This window comes from Polyodon spathula, chromosome 11, assembly GCF_017654505.1.
Source record: "Polyodon spathula isolate WHYD16114869_AA chromosome 11, ASM1765450v1, whole genome shotgun sequence".
NCBI lineage: Eukaryota > Metazoa > Chordata > Actinopteri > Acipenseriformes > Polyodontidae > Polyodon > Polyodon spathula.
The window spans coordinates 4,591,164-4,609,423 of NC_054544.1; the positions used below are offsets into that span (position 1 = coordinate 4,591,164).

An 18,260-nucleotide genomic window follows, 5' to 3' on the forward strand; every position below is an offset into this window, starting at 1 on the left:
GTTTAAAGGTGCTGGTGCTTATGCCTCTCAATGATATACGGGGTTGTAGTTAAGAACATAAGAACATAAGAAAGTTTAGAAACGAGAGGAGGCCATTCGGCCCATCTTGCTCGTTTGGTTGTTAGTAGCTTATTGATCCCAAAATCTCATCAAGCAGCTTCTTGAAGGATCCCAGGGTGTCAGCTTCAACAACATTACTGGGGAGTTGATTCCAGACCCTCACAATTCTCTGTGTAAAAAAGTGTCTCCTATTTTCTGTTCTGAATGCCCCTTTTTCTAAACTCCATTTGTGACCCCTGGTCCTTGTTTCTTTTTTCAGGCTGAAAAAGTCCCTTGGGTCGACACTGTCAATACCTTTTAGAATTTTGAATGCTTGAATTAGGTCGCCACGTAGTCTTCTTTGTTCAAGACTGAACAGATTCAATTCTTTTAGCCTGTCTGCATATGACATGCCTTTTAAGCCCGGAATAATTCTGGTCGCTCTTCTTTGCACTCTTTCTAGAGCAGCAATATCCTTTTTTTATAGCGAGGTGACCAGAACTGAACACAATATTCAAGATGAGGTCTTACTAGTGCATTGTACAGTTTTAACATTACTTCCCTTGATTTAAATTCAACACTTTTCACAATGTATCCGAGCATCTTGTTGGCCTTTTTTATAGCTTCCCCACATTGTCTAGATGAAGACATTTCTGAGTCAACAAAAACTCCTAGGTTTTTTTCATAGATTCCTTCTCCAATTTCAATATCTCCCATATGATATTTATAATGTACATTTTTATTTCCTGCGTGCAGTACCTTACACTTTTCTCTATTAAATGTCATTTGCCATGTGTCTGCCCAGTTCTGAATCTTGTCTAGATCATTTTGAATGACCTTTGCTGCTGCAACAGTGTTTGCCACTCCTCCTACTTTTGTGTCGTCTGCAAATTTAACAAGTTTACTTACTATACCAGAATCTAAATCATTAATGTAGATTAGGAATAGCAGAGGACCTAATACTGATCCCTGTGGTACACCGCTGGTTACCACACTCCATTCTGAGGTTTTTCCTCTAATCAGTACTTTCTGTTTTCTACATGTTAACCACTCCCTAATCCATGTACATGTGTTTCCTTGAATCCCAACTGCGTTCAGTTTGAGAATTAATCTTTTGTGCGGGACTTTGTCAAAAGCTTTCTGGAAATCTAAATAAACCATGTCATATGCTTTGCAATTATCCATTATGGATGTTGCATCCTCAAAAAAATCAAGCAAGTTAGTTAGGCACGATCTCCCTTTCCTAAAACCATGTTGACTGTCTCCCAGTACCCTGTTACCATATAGGTAATTTTCCATTTTGGATCTTATTATAGTTTCCATAAGTTTGCATATAATAGAAGTCAGGCTTACTGGTCTGTAGTTACCTGGTTCAGTTTTGTTTCCCTTTTTGTGGATCGGTATTACGTTTGCAATTTTCCAGTCTGTCGGTACCACCCCTGTGTCAAGAGACTGCTGCATGATCTTGGTTAGCGGTCTGTAAATTACTTCTTTCATTTCTTTGAGAGCTCCTAGTCCCTTTAACACTTCTGCCTCAGTTATGCTAAAGTTATTTAAAACTGGATAGGAACTGGATGACATGTGGGGCATGTTGTCAGTATCTTCCTTTGTAAAAACTTGTGAAAAGTAATCATTTAACATATTTGCTATTTTTTTTTTCTTCCTCTACGATTTTGCCATTTGTATCTCTTAAACATTTAATCTCCTCTTTGAATGTTCTCTTGCTGTTGTAATATTGGAAAAACATTTTGGAATTGGTTTTAGCTCCCTTAGCAATGTTCATTTCTATTTCTCTCTTGGCCTTTCTAACTTCCTTTTTGACTTGCATTTGCAGTTCTGTGTACTCTTTCTGCGTACTTTCTTTTTGGTCCTTTTTTAATGCTCTGTAAAGTGCCTTTTTTTCTCTGAATATTTTTTTTAATTGATCTATTAAACCATTTTGGCAATTTAGTTTTACATTTAGATTTGTCTACTTTAGGGATGTAATTGTTTTGCGCCTCTAGTACTACATTTTTGAAGAACAACCATCCTTCTTCTGTGGGTGTTTTCTCTATTTTACTCCAATCTACTTCTGTTAGTCTCTGTTTCATACCTTCATAGTTTGCTTTTCTAAAATTGTAAACCTTAGCTTTAGTCGTTACTTTTGGGGATTTAAAAAACACTTCAAATGAGACCATGTTGTGGTCTGAGTTTGCCAGTGGTTCTCTGACCTCTGTTTTAGTTTTGTTTCTGATAGTTCTGCTAGTGCAGTACCTGCCTCTGTAAGGCTTAGCTAGCACATGACAAACAACAAACCAATTACATTGTATAGTGCCTTTCACAAGGCATTGTAAAACAGGCTACAACCTTGTGTACTGTAGTATCTCTAGAGATAATTCCAAAGCAAATAATTACCAAAGCTACATTAAACAGGTACATTTTCAACAGATCTAAAAACAGTAGATAGGACCAGGCAAAGGGAATTCAGTGTGGATTTGAATAGCTAATCCCAGAGCAGTACCCAGGGGTCCAGCCTGGAGAGATATCTGATCTCAGGGCTGTAGCCTTGCTGCTGGAACAGAGCATGTGTCTTGCAGTGCACTGGATCTGTACTTAATCCACCAGGCTGACTTCTCCACAAACCTGTTGTTACACAACAGCGGAACCCCACTCTCTCCATTCACCAGCTCTGTATAAAAAACTTCCTCTTTCAAGTGCTGACAGAATGAGTCAGGAATGATCTTTGAAGGCTCTATTTTTAGCCAGCAAGTCAAAGCGAGTCCTGCATTACAACATATTGATTTCCCTTTATACTGTGTTTAATGTTGAAGACATTGAAGCAGGGTGGATCCACGGAGATCCCACTCTCAGGGACAAAGGGATGTAACACTGGAGCCCAAAGTTTGATTAATAATAAGAACGCATTCTTTACAACCCTGCTCTTTAATGCTCTGTGTTTCATTGCACAATATGCACCCTCCTGTATTACAAGCTGATGCTACAAACAACACACAAGGTTACTCCGAGGCCTTTTAGCTCAGTGTTTTAAACATGTTTTCAGTGAAGCCTCCTATACACTCTACCAGATCAGATAGCTTCGTTACATTCCTGTAAGATAGTTACAGCTATAGAGACACATGCTCACTCGCTGGCCACACATACTTTCTTTTAATGCAACATGCAACGTCATCTGTCTCTGTTGTTGATATGTAAGAAGATGATTTTTTTTTTTTTTTTTTTTGGTTTTTAAATGTTGTTTCTGCTTACATGTAAACCCTAGGAGACAATGCAGGTATAAGTGTGCCTAGCTTGTTTCTTAGTAGTTTCACAAGATTCAGAGGTTCTCTTTATCAGAAGTGGAGCAAACAGTGCAATCAGTCAATCAGTCTCTACTTCTGTGCAGCGCGGTGACAGGCCTCTAGGTGAGTTCTCGGATTAGCTGACTGGATGTAAAGAAGCACAGAGATCTTGGATGAAAAGAAGTACAGAGATCATGGATGAAAGAAGCACAGAGATCATGGATGAAAGAAGCACAGAGATCATGGATGAAAAGAAGCACAGAGATCATGGATGAAAAGAAGTACAGAGATCATGGATGAAAGAAGCACAGAGATCATTGCTACCCTCATGCCAGTTGTGATGAATCATGGGCTGCACATTCATTAGGACACGTTACTGAGAGTACTAATCTCTGGGCATTGTTTTATAAGTCTCAACGTTTATGGTAGTGTGACGTATCATGCTTTGTAATTAATTTTGTATGTTTGCAGTCATTTCGACTACAGAGAGACTCATCGAGATGCAGCAGCATATATTGCAAGGAGACTTGGTTATATTTCATAATCCATTAAAATAAGAGGTGCAAACTTTGCATGTGGTGCTATAAATATTTCACAGAACCATTCCCAGTACTGAAAATACCAAGTAAACACATTGCAGCCAAAATAATACAAGCATTTCATTTGGGGTATACAGTGCATTGTTCATTGATTGCTAACCCTCACATGCAAGCTGCTATTAACTGCTATTTTTTCAAGAAACACCGGCTGGTCCTTTAAGAACCTCGGAGGCTCTGTTTGGAAAGCAGCATTTTTTAATGAATGAAAGCCAGTCATTCAAAAGAAGGCCAGTCCCACGGTCTGGTTAGTTAGCTGGCGTCTCATATATTATTCAGCAGCTTAGTCAAAGAAACCCACCCCTCTCCGAATACAGTTATAAGACATCTAAGATCTCATCGCCTATTGGTTCCCGTGTGGTTAGTGGCTGGTCCCATCCGCCAATTGGCACAGAGCTCGGTGATCTGCGAGAGCCCCGGGGAAAAGCCAGCGAGTCCATTGAGAAAGCTCATTCAAGTTTTCGTAGCCGGAGAGAGCTGATCATCTATCTGAGCTGTGGATAATAGTCATCGTCGCGGTTTGCGTGGGATTTAAAAGCGATCGCATTGTTATATTACGTTGGAGGAAAGTAATAGCATAAGACTTCAGGGTGAGTTTCAAAACACACGTAAAAGGGTCTGCGAGAAGTAATGCTTTTGGAGAAGTTGCATTGTTTTTGCACAGTGCGAGGTATCGAAGTTATTCTCAATTGTAAATACAGCGCAGGAGAGAAAAGCAATCGCCATTTTCTCATCTCAGCATTTACTTTGGCAACCATTTTCTGGTGCTTTGCACTAAGTTGCACGATTATAATGTTGTACTTTTTCGAAAAGGGTTTCTTGTGAGTTTTTTACGGGGTTCGTGCTTTTCGGATTGAATTGTTCCCAGGTGCCAGAGTGCGAGGTTAAGATTGGGGTTGGCTGTTTGTTTTTTTTATGAATGGAAGGTCGGTGTTTTTTGTGAATGGGGGCTCAGCGCTGGCTCGAGTTACACTTCATTGAGAAAAACAAGGGGCCACCGAGGGGGAGTGTGGAGGGGAGGGGAGGGGACTTAGACGTATTTTTCCCCCCAAGTTTATTACATTCTTTATTTAAACAAATTAACTAATCAAAGGTAGTTTTCTTATTTTGTTTGTTATTATATGTAGACATATAAGTTTAGTTACGTACATGAATTAAGATGTTTATTCATTCTTGAACGTGAATTATATAGACAAATTGCGTCATTTAAAATGTGTTTATTTTTAAATAAGATGTCAGCTGTCATGTCTGTTTAAATGTTTCTTCCATGTGTTTCTTTTTTGAACTTGCACGGCTTCTGTATTTCCTACATTTGGACACTTGTGTAGATTTTTTGTTGTTGTTTTTTTAATTTGTAATATTCTATAGTGTTCGTTTGTAACTCAGGTTAGACAGCACGCGGTGGTGCGCTACTGCAGCAGAACTGGGGAGAGCGCAGACCGTCCGCTGCAGCCTACCTGTTGCATCTGTGCACACTGGGAAAGCTGCAGTGTCCTTTACTTTCTAATTTAATAGTAAGCCTTACCTGACCTTTCAAAAACAGCCGACTCGATGCGCACGATCTGCTACTGTAACGCGGCTCAGTGCAGTCTGTGTGCGGTTTGATTGAATGGTTTGGCCACTTTTATTTATCTGGACCGGGTGTTTGACACGAGGCCGTTCTTTCCACAGTACACGATGGTGCGAATCTGTCCTGCCTCCGATCCCAGGGCAGGGAACATTCAGTGCACACCACGAAGAACCAATGGGTTCCTTTGGGTTTGACGGTTCTTTATTATACTATAAAGCCGTGTAATCTTTACAAAATTAGTAATTCTTATTATTCCCTTTGCTAGATATTGACGGGAAATGTTTAACGCTGTGATGCTGCACTGGGGTACTCCTGGCAGCGTGTATATTCTCTATACGGTTCCCATACACAGCAATGCCGCGGGCTCAATAACCCATTTCTAAATATAGCAGTCGCAGTACTGCACCAGCGTTTAAACCGGTTTAGTTGGCTCTAGAAGGGTGTACCATTCTAGGTGATATGTCACGGGTCGTTTCTTTTAATCTCTTCAAGTTTAAAGCATTGTGCGGTTATTGAGAGCTACTTTTCTAAATGTAAATCAGTTAGATTTCACAAATTACTTATTTTTAGGGAGCGCACTTTTCGGTCTTATTTTCCAAATCTCGACCTCCCTTTTAAATGTTAATTAGTCGTTAAGCTGGCGCTGCATCCTAATAAAGGTAACTACTAATTAACGACTGGTTTTAAGAGTATTTTTGTTTGCTACAAGTCAAGACGATTTTAAACGAATGTGCTATCGGTGTACATTCCGAACTGGGGATTTTATGCTAAAAAGAAAATCTGTCGGGGCAACTCTGAAAATAACAAAAGCACAACGATACACTTGGCGACTGCAAGAATGAAGTGCAATTAGGATCACTGATGAGCAATTAACTTTGTCACGTCTGCTAAAATAAAAATGAAGCGAATCAGGCTCAGTCAAGATATGAAGGTAAAAACAAGCGACGTTATTTCGTAATTAACAGCTTTTCTGAGTTTTAATCAGGAAACAGAATCGAGCTCAGTTCGTTTTAAAGGGACGTCATGTGAAAAACCCGAAAACTTCAAGCCCTGCTTATTATTATTTAACAGGGAATGCTTTGTCAGTTTTGTCTCAATCTATTGTATTTTTTTTTTTTTTTTCTCCCCCAGATAGCATACAGACCTACTCTCCACGTAACAGTCCACCGCTAATTCACCTTTCACGAGCAGCAGCGCCATGGACCGATTTTATGACCAACAAGTCCCCTTCATGGTTCCTACGAGTGTAAGCGTTTTATTCTCTCTCTCTCTCTCTCTCTCTCTCTCTCTCTCTGTGTGTGTGTGTTCGTTACACAGCGCAGTCGCTCCTGTTTTCCCCTGTTGAGTTCTGCTTTAGCCGCTAATTTTGGTGCCTTGTCATAGCGGCGGGCAGCAGTACTGTAATTACCTAAAACGCCCTGCAGGCTCCTTCATTTCCAGTCTAAGTATTGCATGGTTCCAGCAGATCTGTGTAAGAACAGATGCATGTGGGTGTTGATTAGAAGTCTATCATCAAACAGGAACAGAGCACAGTCTGTTGGCAAAGTGAAGCTTTTCAGTAGGAAGTATTGCGCTGTTCTAGCACTTTGCTTTCTGAAGCTGTCCTAACCCACAGACAAGGGTGGGAACATGGCACCCTTTGGCAGGTGTCTGGTTTAGACCTCATTGCAACATAGCTGCAGTGGTTTAAGACTTTTGAGTTTTCAATATTGTTTCTTCTCAGTGTCCAGTCGAAGAGTCCTGCAGCAGACAGGCAAATGACAGAAAGCGGAAGTTTCTGGACACAGAACTGGCCCATGACTCGGAAGGTAATGATAACTTTTCTCTGTCTGCTTCACTAACTCATCTTACCTTCCTAGGAAGAGTTGAATTGGGTGTGAATGCCACTCAGTATTATGGAGATAAATGAGAACCGTGGTTTCCAAGGCTCAGCATTCTCTAAGCTGACTCTCCTCTCCTCTCTCACACAGAGTTGTTCCAGGACCTCAGTCAGCTGCAGGAGATCTGGATTGCTGAAGGTGAGCGCTCGTCTGCCCGCCCCTCTGCTCTTACCCTCCACTGTAAGAACAATGTAACTCTCAGATCAATACCAACTTTTCTATAGTGACTTATTGAGCAGTAACTGGCAGAAAAAGGATCTGGTCAGTTGCCAGTCAATCTTCCAAGTGGTAAGAATAATAACCAGTAGCACGGGGGGTGATAATCTGGTCAGGCTTATGCTAGTCAGGGGACCTGTCTAAAACTGTAGCAGAGTTCTTTATTGAAATGTTAGCAGTATTTCTAAGCATTGACACTTCAGTCTCAATCTTATGGAAATGGATTGTTGACCCTGTGTTCAGTCCCTGAAGTATGTTTCAAAGAGGAAAGGGTGCACTTTCTCCCTGGACTTGACTGCAGTTAGTCTTCCCCACCTTGGTTAGCGAGTGTTCTGGTTAATGTGTTCAGGTTGGGCTGTGGGAGGGTCTGGAGAGAGTCCAGCACTTTTGACTCTTTAATTATTTACACCCCTGTTTTGTGTGTTCCTTGTTTCTGCAGCTCAGGTTCCTGATGACGAGCAGTTTGTCCCAGATTTCCAGTCTGATAACTGTGAGTACCGAGACGCTTATTACTAATAGACCCCACCTGGAGGGGTGGGGGAGAGGGCCTTCAGAACCAACTTCTTACATTGTGCGATGGGAACTAAACAAGCAAGCATAGCCAAAATCAGTGAAACTGTAAACCAACCGCTAGAACTAAAATACAACAAGCATAGGATGAAGAGGATTTAAGCACATGTTCTAAACAAGGCAAGCCTCTAAACCAGGTCCACCCTGCTCCTGGTAATTAACATTGACACAGAATCTCTCAGGTTCCAGCTGCACACTGCAGGTCTGTGACGGCCAGTTGTGAGCTCTGCCCTTGTTTGGTCCCGGTCAGATTTATCTGTATTAATATTCCACTGTGGCTGTGAAGCCTGGCTGCTTGTCTAGTTAATGCTAACAGAGAGGAAGGGCTGCTCAGTGCTCGGTGATGGAAGTTTGTGGCAGTGTGTGGCAATGCTGTGTAATTGAGCGCAGTGGAAAAGCATTTAGGTGACTGATTGCTGGAGAATATTTCCTCTGCCAGGAGTGCAGGTAGGGTCAGGGCTCCTGTGGACGTATGGGGGGGGGGGGCCAAATCAAAGCATGGCTCCTGCACATCACCCAAAATCAAAGCACGGCTCCTGCACATCACCCAAAATCAAAGCACGGCTCCTGCACATCACCCAAAATCAAAGCACGGCTCCTGCACATCACCCAAAATCAAAGCACGGCTCCTGAACTTCACTCCGGTGTGTATGTCTGCTTCTCAGCCTAGTTTCCTTTCTCTCGGTCTTTGTTCCTGTGCTTGTAAAGTGTCTTGGTGTGAACTCGCATGCAGTGCAGAGTGATCTGGATATAGATGGCCTGTCTCCATAGAGACCAGGCTGCAGTGACAGAAACTTTCTATAATATATATGATCAATGACATTCTTTGGCACTATATCACTATATTTGGTCTTTGAAAGGAAGGCACTTGAACCTTGTAGGTTCTACTTGGCCCTGTTTGAGTGCTTCAGTAGTGTATCTGTGAGAGTGAGCACACTGTTAGATTGCCCTGCTAGTGTAATGGCTGTGTCAGTAGAAATGGCTGTCGCTGACCTCCTGAGTTTGTTGAGGAGTTATCTAGGTCCCCCCGGTGTAGCAAAGGTTTCCAGGTTTAACAGGGCCAGAGCTGGATAAGACAAGCTATGACTCTCTTTATATTGTGTTTTATATTCTCTTTTGGTGTCAGCAGAAACATTGTGTATCCTTGAAGTTCTGTCAGAAGAATTGCGCGTGTGAAGTGGGCCCCTCTTCTGACAGGATCTAGTTAACTGTGCTTTGATCGCTGGTTTACGACTTGTGTTCAGAAATCATTTAACCCTTCATTGCCCTGGCCTGCTGCTGCCTTTGAGAGTGTGTGTTGTATGGGGAGGTGTCTGTTTCACTTGGTATATACCCTTGAGGTGACGCATTGAGACCAGGTCCTCTCATCCAGTTCCTCTGTTCTAACTGCTGGGCCACCGTGCCTCTCTCCCAGTCCCTCCTGATGTAACCTACAGTTTAGAACATCTGGAGGCTAGTTCACTTGGTCTGTGGTTAAGCCACAGCTCTATTCAAAGTGCGTCAAATGAACTGAGTTTAATCTGATTTTGTTGGCGTGTACCAAACTTTCCTGAAACGGATCAAGTTGACTTGATGTTCAAGCTCCAACTAAATTTAACCAAAAAAGCAGACAAAAGGGGAATTTATATATTTTTTTTTCCCTCTATCCTCATTTGGACTTTTTAAAAGCAAATGTCGTATACCAAAAAAGCAACAGTGGGTGGTGACTTGCTGTGGGGTTTTTTATTCTTTTTTTGGTGCAAAAAAGTCTCTTGGGCTCCCTGCTAGATGAAAGCCCATTCCTCCCAACCCTGCCTAGCATCGAGCTTCTTGGCTCAGCTCGATGTGCCTGCCTTGGAGCGAGGCCCTGCAGTCTCTGCTGTGGTTTGGCTGGACTCCAGGCCTCCATTCAGAGCCCCAGCTAGCAGAAGAGCCATTTCCTCTGGAGTCATGTGGAGAGGCAGTGTTTACCGAGTTCTTCAGAGCCTGCATTTATTGCACAGTGACTGGATTGGCAGAAAATACCATGCTTGAAACCACTGAGCTACTCAATCCCACTGCAGCCCAGCACTTTTTCCCACCACCGAGCTACTCCAGGGATGGAAATAAGATTCCCATTGCATAGCAATTTCAGCCATTCCTGCTTTTACTGCAAGTTAAATCAGACAAGCTTGTTATCTATGCGCTGTGGCTAATCAAGCTCGTATTAAAACTTGGAATGGTTAAAGCTGCTATGCAACAGGAGTCTTATTTCCCGTTCGATCCCACTGCAGCCCAGCAGTTTCTCCAACGACTTTGCCTCTCAATCCCATTGTCTTGTCTGTCAAGTTGAATGAGTTATCAGGCTCTCGCCCCAGAAGGGGATATAATTGCACTAAATATATTGTGTGGGGAAATGGGAGCTAAGTGATAAACTAATGGTGAGAGACAGCTTCTAATGGTTACAGTGTGAGAGGGAGAGATCCTCAAATTACAGTGCAGGATGATTCATCTTTAACTGCTGATCCAATAATAGATGTGCAAGTTACAGATGAGTCAATGTGTACATTCCAATGTGTTTTATGGTGTTTAAGGCTTTGGTCTCAGTGTTTAACACTGCTGTAGATCACTTTTAATACCTGCTAATAGAAGGTTTTTGTGCCTTGTGAAGGATCAGTGCCGTTTGTGTGGCTAAAGCTCTGTGGAACTTGAGTACTAAATAAAGTACCTAAAAGGTAGCACAATATCCAGTGCAGTTTTATTTTAAGCTGACAGTACTCCTTTAAAGCCCATCGGTATGTGGTGGTAATGAAACCTGCTTCTCTCTCTTGTGTAGTGATGTTCCATGGCCCCCCGCTCACCAAGATCAAGCGCGAGTTCCACAGGCCCTCCTCCGAGCTCTCCTCCTGCAGTCGTGAGCAGAGCCTCGGCGCTCCCTACAGGGAGAGGTGCCTTTACAGCTACAGGTAACTGGCTAGCACATGTGTCGCCAAACCCTGACGCACTCTTTCAGAGTCATACAGGTGGGATTGATCTGTTCCAGGTACCTATGTGCACAGTGCATCTTGCAACTTTAGTAATCAAGTATTTTTATGGTGTGTTTTTACTACACTAACAGTCCACTTCCCTATCTCATCTTTCTTTTTTTTTCTCTGTCTCTCTCAGCAGTGCCTATGACAGGAAGCCCCCTGCTGGGTTTAAGCCGCAAACCCCACCCTCGACTCCAGTTTCACCATGCAGCTCCAGCAACACTCCAGGGACACCCTCCCTCCACGGACAGACTCCGCCCCCAGTCCCTGCACACAACCCTCTGCAAGAACAGACTCTGCCTCCAGCTTGCCCCCAGAGGACACATCCACTGCACACTCAGACCTTGCCCTTCGCAGTGCCCCATCCATCCCTGACACATACTGAGGGGCAGTATGGCTCAGAGCACAGGTGAGTGAACTGCAGTGATCTTAATGTCCAACAGGTGGCCTTATTGTATATGCTATACTGAATTGTTTCCAGGCTTCAATCTGTGGACATTAGAAACCATCTGGGCTCTAAAGAGAAATCCAAGACCACTGTCAGTTGTTTTGAAGGGAGATTTGATAGGCAGGTTGCCACTATTTATTCTTCTGAATGCATCCATTCTGAATCACCTGGGAAACTTGCCAAGGAGTTGAACTCGTACAGGGTTGTATAGGGGTCACGTCCCATTCACAAGTTAATGCTGGTTCAGTCCAGATGTAATATCTACAAACAGCCACTCAGAAACATGACCCTCCCTAGACTTGGACCAGCTGTCCACCACAAGCTTCCTTTACCCATTTCCCACGGGCATAATCTATATACATGTTCTCTTATTGCAGTGAGCAGTGCTGACATTCCCTTGGACGTGAGCCCAGAGGTCTCAGTGCATTGGGCATGCAGCTCTACAGTCTAAATCAAATGTATTGGCCAGGGTAAAACTAAGAGCTGCTTCTTGGTCCCTGGGTGGCCCCACACAGGCTGTGGGTAAGGGTCCGGGGCTCTGTGTTCAGCGCTCTGGTTCTCGCAGTCAGGCAGGTTTATAAATACGTGAGCGTGAGAATCTCCTGCTCAGACTTCCTGAGATTCCTCTCTCTGCAGCCAGGGGATCCGTGCCATCGTAGTGATGGGGAGGAATGAGCTGCTATCAATCATTGCATGGGGCATCTATATCAAATCTGTGCAGATGATGTTAAAATCGTTCTAAACCCCTGTCTCCTCCCTTCAGGTTTCAAAGACAGATGTCCGAGCCCTGCTTGCCTTGCCCCCCCTACCCACCCCAGGCCCACAGCACAGTGTCCCGGGACTGCAGGCCCCCCTACCATCGCCAGATGTCTGAGCCCCTGGTCCCTGTGCCCCCCCAGGGCTTCAAACAGGAGCTGTCTGACCCTCGCTATGCTAAGCAGGGGGTCCCTGAGATGGGGCCCCCCCAGCCAGCCTTCCAGCACCCAATGAACATCAAGCAGGAGCCCCGAGACTACTGCTTCGACTCCGGTGAGTAACCCAGAGCTGCAGATACAGGGGGCCAGGGGTTGTAGTGTCCAGGAGTACAGATCGATGGGCTGTCAGGTGCTGTAGTGTCCAGGGGTACAGACTGAGGGACAGCTGGGGGCTGCACTGTACAGGCTGTATTTCAGTGAGGTGTGGAATGCTCTGCTGCTGTTTGCTATGTCTGTTCTCACCTAGCTGACAGTTTTGCCACGGCTTTGAAAGTGAGCGCTCCTGGCTGGAGTTTCACAGAACCTGCTTGTAACCCAGTGGAGGGTCGACTCTTACTGCAGTTTGAAACCAGAAAGGCTGTGTCTGCAGCCTGCATTGTTTGAGAGCTGTTTGGTGATGGAGAATGAGAGTGGGGAGATTTTAAAAGAATAAGAGTAGTACTGTAGTAGAGGGGTATGATGCACCCAGCAGAACACCCCAGCTGTCCCTGAGTCGCACAGATGCAGTGATGCACACTGAGGACAGGGGCCAGGCCAGGGAGGCTGTGACTTCTCATGCTGAAGCGCTAGCCAGCTCTCTGACTGGGAGGCCGGTGATGTAATCGCAAATCTTCTAATCTACTTCATATAGATAGTGGAGGAGGGGGCAGGGGGCAACAGCTGGCGGAGATTTAATTCTGGAGGAAGGGCTGTTGTGATATGAGAGAGGCAGCAAGAATCCACCAAATTTGTTGGTGGATCTCATGGGGTGGGGCATTGCTGTGCATCAGAAGGGCACCCCAGACTCCGTCCACCATGTCTAGATTATTAGGATCAAGGGCAGAGCACAGCGAGGGCTATTCCAGCCCAGCTATTTGTTAGAACCATGACCTTAATTACTTAAGCCGGTTACACGTCCTTTTCAGGTAATCCTGTAATGTGATGCAGTGGCCCTCAAGGACTGGAGCTGTGCTCCCCTGATCTACAATTAATCTGCTTGTTAAGTGATCCTGCTTGCGGGCTCTCTTAGCAGGGGGCTATCTGCATAGCGGATGTGGTATAATTGGAGACGGGCAGGGAGGAATTAGAACTTGATCAAACGCAGATATAGAAGCAAACACTTCGATATTTAATGAGATGTTGGGATACTGCTGAGCAGCCCAAGCAGACACAGTACAACCGGCTAGCATTACCCTCTAGAGAAAGGGGTTGAGCTAACCACTGTAGGCAACTTGCATTGCCTGAATACACACATTTTAAAGCAATGCTTGTTCACATGCTGGCTTCTTTTGTCCTCATGTTAATTTTGTCTTTCTGTCCTTTGTTACAGAAGTGCCTAACTGCCAGTCCTCGTTCGGGAGAGGGAGTTTCTACAACAATCAAGACGGTAAGTGTTGCCACTGCTTCACTATGAGAGCAGCAATCTCGGAACGAACGCACACACTTCTCAGATTTCCCCCAACTGCATACTTTCTTTCTAAAAATTGACCATGTACAGATGTTTGAAACCATAATTAACTGATTTACAATTTTACGTAGATTGAGAATTGTCTGAGCTGTACTGAATGAGAGGGGGCTCTGACACTGTACCCCCAGCCCCTGCCTGCCTGCCTGTGGTTAATCCAGCGGTAGGAAGGAAGGGGAGCGGATAGAGGAACGCTCAGCCCGGTGGCTTATCTGCTGGAGAGCGCGGTAGATAGGGTGCAACGGTTGTGTGATCAGAGCGAAGCCAGTTCCCACCTCCTTCCTTCCTATTGCTCTGCACAGCTGGCTAAAAACTATTTGCTCTACTAGACACATGCTTTTATCACTGCTCAGTGGCCTGGAAATCAATCTCGCACACACACACACACACATCTGTGTTCTCGTCTGACCTGTCCCCCCCCCTCCTTCCCTCCCTCAGCAGGTTTCTCCTATGACGGTAACCCCCGCCTCTACTATGATGATGCCTGTGTTGTACCAGAGAGACTTGAGTGTAAGTCCCTTCAGATAGACCAGAGCATTGTGCTTGTCACAAAGCGGTTTTGGCCAAGCTACACCACTGTGACTGTTCAGATAGGCGTAGCTGGGTTTTAGGTTGGGGAAACAACTTAATTGACCATGTCCTCAATCACTCTGCTATGAACAGATATTCTGTGAACACACACTGTCATGTGCAAGTGCTCCACCCCCCCCACCCCACATTATGACACTAGTCGAGAGCATCAATTATGAGTCTGGAGTGCTATTTGTTCAGGTTTAGATTATAATACCTCTTTATAACCTGTACTGTGGTATAAAGGGCTGCCTTATAACCAAGTAATGCTCGTATAGCATTCTGCTTTGGAGGATCTTTTCCAGTGTGTCTGAGGCCCTGTGTAACCCCCTCCTCTGCTCTTCCTTCTCCCCAGGCAAGGTGAAGCAGGAGCCGGCTGTGTACCGCGAGGGGCCCCCCTATCAGCGGCGTGGCTCCCTGCAGCTTTGGCAGTTCTTGGTCACTCTGCTGGACGACCCCGCCAACGGTCACTTCATCGCCTGGACCGGACGCGGCATGGAGTTCAAACTCATTGAGCCCGAAGAGGTCAGCCTGCCTGCCTGAATCTGATGAACATTTTAACCATTGTCAGATACAGAGGCCAGCTGTAGTGCTTATTCTGTGTGCATTCAAGTCTCTGCCATATACATATATATGTTCTACGCATGATGGAATTTTTAGGTTTCAGGTTTTAGAATGTGAATGGCTTTCCCCAGACACTGACTGTCCTCCTTTTTTTTTTTTTTTTTTTTTTTCCCTTCTCTTCCCCTCCCTCAGGTGGCTCGGCGCTGGGGGATCCAGAAGAACCGACCAGCGATGAACTATGACAAGCTGAGCCGCTCTCTGCGCTACTACTACGAGAAGGGCATCATGCAGAAGGTAAGGATTCAAACAAGACGTTTTATCTACGTTCTGATGCATGAGCTTGCACAGCTTAAGACTGCTATTGCATAGCAGTTTCACCCATTCCAGGTTTTACTACGAGCTGGGTTAGCCACAGTGGAAAGGTAACAAGTTCAGTGTGTCAAAACTCTCAGTGAAACCAGGAATGTGGATTAGCGCAGGACTATCCTCACTCGCTCTTTCCTCCCTCCTCCTCCTCAGGTGGCTGGCGAGCGGTACGTCTACAAGTTTGTGTGTGACCCTGAGGCTCTCTTCTCCATGGCCTTCCCTGATAACCAGAGGCCCTCCCTGAAACCAGACCCAGACTGCCCCCAGCCTGAGGAAGACACGCTGCCCCTCGCACACTATGAGGAGGGCGCCCCCTACCTGCTGGAGGCTGACCAGTGCGTGGGTGGGGGCCTGCCGTACGAGGGTTATGTATACTGATCACCCTTCACTCCCCCCACCCCCCCTCTCTCTCTCTCTCTCTCTCGCTCGATCCTGGACCGCTATTACTGAGCGAGCATCACAGGAAGAGCCTGCAGCAGCATCGCTGCCCTGGGGCTCCTGACTCCGCCCACCTGCTCCGGAATGGGCCTCGTTGCTATGGACACTGGGAGGGGCAGCAGTAGCTGGCAGATACCTTGTTTTTTGCATCGACTGGTGTGGATTTATAGCATTTCCATAATGACAATCTGCTTTTAAAAATTGTAATAGCTTTTTGACAACAGTAACTATTCTATATATAGCTGCCTTTGGACGTTTTTTGATCAGTCATTTAATTATATATAACAAAGGGCTTTAATCTGCAAATAACAAAATAAAAATGTTTGATAAACTGTGGCCCCTACCTGCTTGAGACTTCCCCTCCCCCTTCATCACAGCTCTGACCAAAGCAAATGGGCTTGTCTGAGGAGCTGTTGATTACATCATTGACAACATGGTCCCTGCAGCCACTTCCAGCTGCCACAGGAAGTGACCCAACCATGCTTCCTGTCACATCACTGCTCCCAGACTGGTGGCGGCCACAGGGAATTGTTTTGTTTCTTTTGGTAAATAAATAAGGGATGCATATGACAGTATTTTTCTGAAATTTGAAAGAATTTATAAATATATATTGCACGGAACTGAAGAGAATTTTGTAGGTTATTTTTTTTGTATGTAGAGCTACAAAGACATTGTATTGTTTTTTTGTTTTTTTTTAGCACTACTCGCTCTCTGTCAAAAAAAAAAAAAACTAAGTTCTTTTGCGATTATCGTTTTCATGGAGTTGTTTAAAAATATATATTTTTGCAAAGGCTGCACCTGTTTTCAAATTATTGTATAATATGCTGTATAGTTCTGCCTTTTACAAATCTGGATCTATATACTCAACCCTCTATACAATCTTGATCCCTTGTGATGCAAAGACTTCAGAATGACCGCTTTGAAGAGTGTTGCCCCTTCCTCTGAGGTGAGCAGGTGCGACTCTTCCCCTGCACTGGGTTCAGGGAGCATACTAGCTTGGACAGGCCCCTCCTTCCTTGAATTGCTTCACAATGTGTACATCGCACTGCTGTGTTAACAATCTGTACTGTGTACAATAAAGGGATCCTTTCTGCTTCACTGGCTGGCTCTTCATTCATACTCGCAAACAGAACGCTTGGGAAATCTGTTCTATTGCAATAATGGGGAGGGGGGGTTAAAGGGGTCTTCAGGTTTACAGTATAAGTATTAGCCAGTATGTAAAGGTCAGCAATTTTGCCTAAATGTTTAACAGTTGTTAAATCTAGCTGTTGACACCCCTCGCTTTAACATCGTGGACTGTTCTTGGGGAGAATTTGTCAGGTCTGAACTCCAGCCCTAGAAATGCGGTGAGGATTCCAGCTCTGAGGTCTGATTGTGTGTTTCGTCCAGCTGGGTTCACAAAGGCGGGGCAGTTTGATTTCCAGTAAGCGATGCCGTCACTGTTGCTGTTTTGATCCTGTAAAAGCCAGCAGAGTGCATTTGGGAATGACAGGTCCCCTTAGTGCTTCACATTGAAACAAAACCCACAGCATTGCAAACAAGATTGAATGGCTGGCATGAAGGGTCATAATTACCATTGAGGGACTTTGTGTTGCACTCTGCAGAGAATGCATTACATTAGCAGTGCTGCAGCACATGTTGCATGGTATCATTGTCATTATAATACTGATGGTTACTGTCTATGGCTGTGGAGAGATGGGCCCCTAACAAGTTTGAGTTTTGTATGTGGGCATAAAATGTCCAGCAAAACATATTTGTAGGTGGGACAATGCTGCTAATTCCAACAGCCATCAGATCAATACATACAGAAGCTCTGCAAAGAAATGTGTTCTGCATGTTGTGGCATTCCAGAAGTATGATTGAGTTATATATATATATATATATATATATATATATATATATATATATATATATATATAGCAAGCTGCATGTCTGTTTCAGCAATAATAAAAAGATGGCAGACCTGACAGGCTTTGATACTAGCACATGCTTAGTTGCCTCCACCACTATGAGCTTTAACCTGCTGAGAGTCTTGTGCCTCAAGCTTGCTCAATCGTCGCTTCCTTGCTCGCTCTCCCCAGCATACTTTCAGTCCTAAATTCCTCAACTGTTCTGATCCATTAGCTGGAATGACATACCCAGATGGCTCTTTATTTAAGTTCAATAAAAATGATATGGGGCAATGCAGTACCCCTAACCCCATTGTATCTGTGCTGTCCCTTCAACAGCACTGCACACCCACCCCCGTGCAGCAGATGGTGTGAGGAATAATCTGCACAGACAGACATTGCCATTCCAGGAATCTTCAAGAAGAAACTGC

At 44.6% G+C, this 18,260-nt stretch overlaps 1 protein-coding gene across 9 annotated transcripts; it reads left to right on the forward strand.

Moving 5' to 3' along the window:
• Window positions 1-4,353: 4,353 nt before the first annotated feature.
• On the forward strand, window positions 4,354-17,038 carry LOC121323350 (ETS translocation variant 5-like). Of its 9 annotated transcripts, none has more exons than XM_041264357.1 (13): window positions 4,354-4,503; window positions 6,615-6,729; window positions 7,207-7,291; window positions 7,454-7,543; window positions 8,019-8,069; window positions 10,944-11,073; window positions 11,273-11,545; window positions 12,348-12,613; window positions 13,868-13,924; window positions 14,441-14,512; window positions 14,928-15,097; window positions 15,329-15,430; window positions 15,656-17,038. In XM_041264357.1, the coding sequence occupies exons 2-13, from the start codon at window positions 6,682-6,684 to the stop codon at window positions 15,878-15,880; spliced, it is 1,569 nt and encodes a 522-aa protein (XP_041120291.1). In that variant the 5' UTR covers window positions 4,354-4,503; window positions 6,615-6,681; the 3' UTR covers window positions 15,881-17,038. The 9 variants fall into 9 exon arrangements, with proteins under 9 accessions (XP_041120291.1, XP_041120293.1, XP_041120294.1 ...); XM_041264359.1 differs by having other exon boundaries at window positions 14,444-14,512; XM_041264360.1 differs by having other exon boundaries at window positions 11,276-11,545.
• Window positions 17,039-18,260: the final 1,222 nt, after the last annotated feature.

Excerpts from the sequence above, each read along its gene's own strand:
- LOC121323350 (XM_041264357.1), top strand. The coding sequence starts at position 6,682 with ATGGACCGATTTTATGACCAACAAGTCCCCTTCATGGTTCCTACGAGT. Across the intron at positions 11,074-11,272 it reads AGGTGCCTTTACAGCTACAG|CAGTGCCTATGACAGGAAGC; the intron begins GTAACTGGCTAG and ends TGTCTCTCTCAG. Across the intron at positions 12,614-13,867 it reads AGACTACTGCTTCGACTCCG|AAGTGCCTAACTGCCAGTCC; the intron begins GTGAGTAACCCA and ends CCTTTGTTACAG.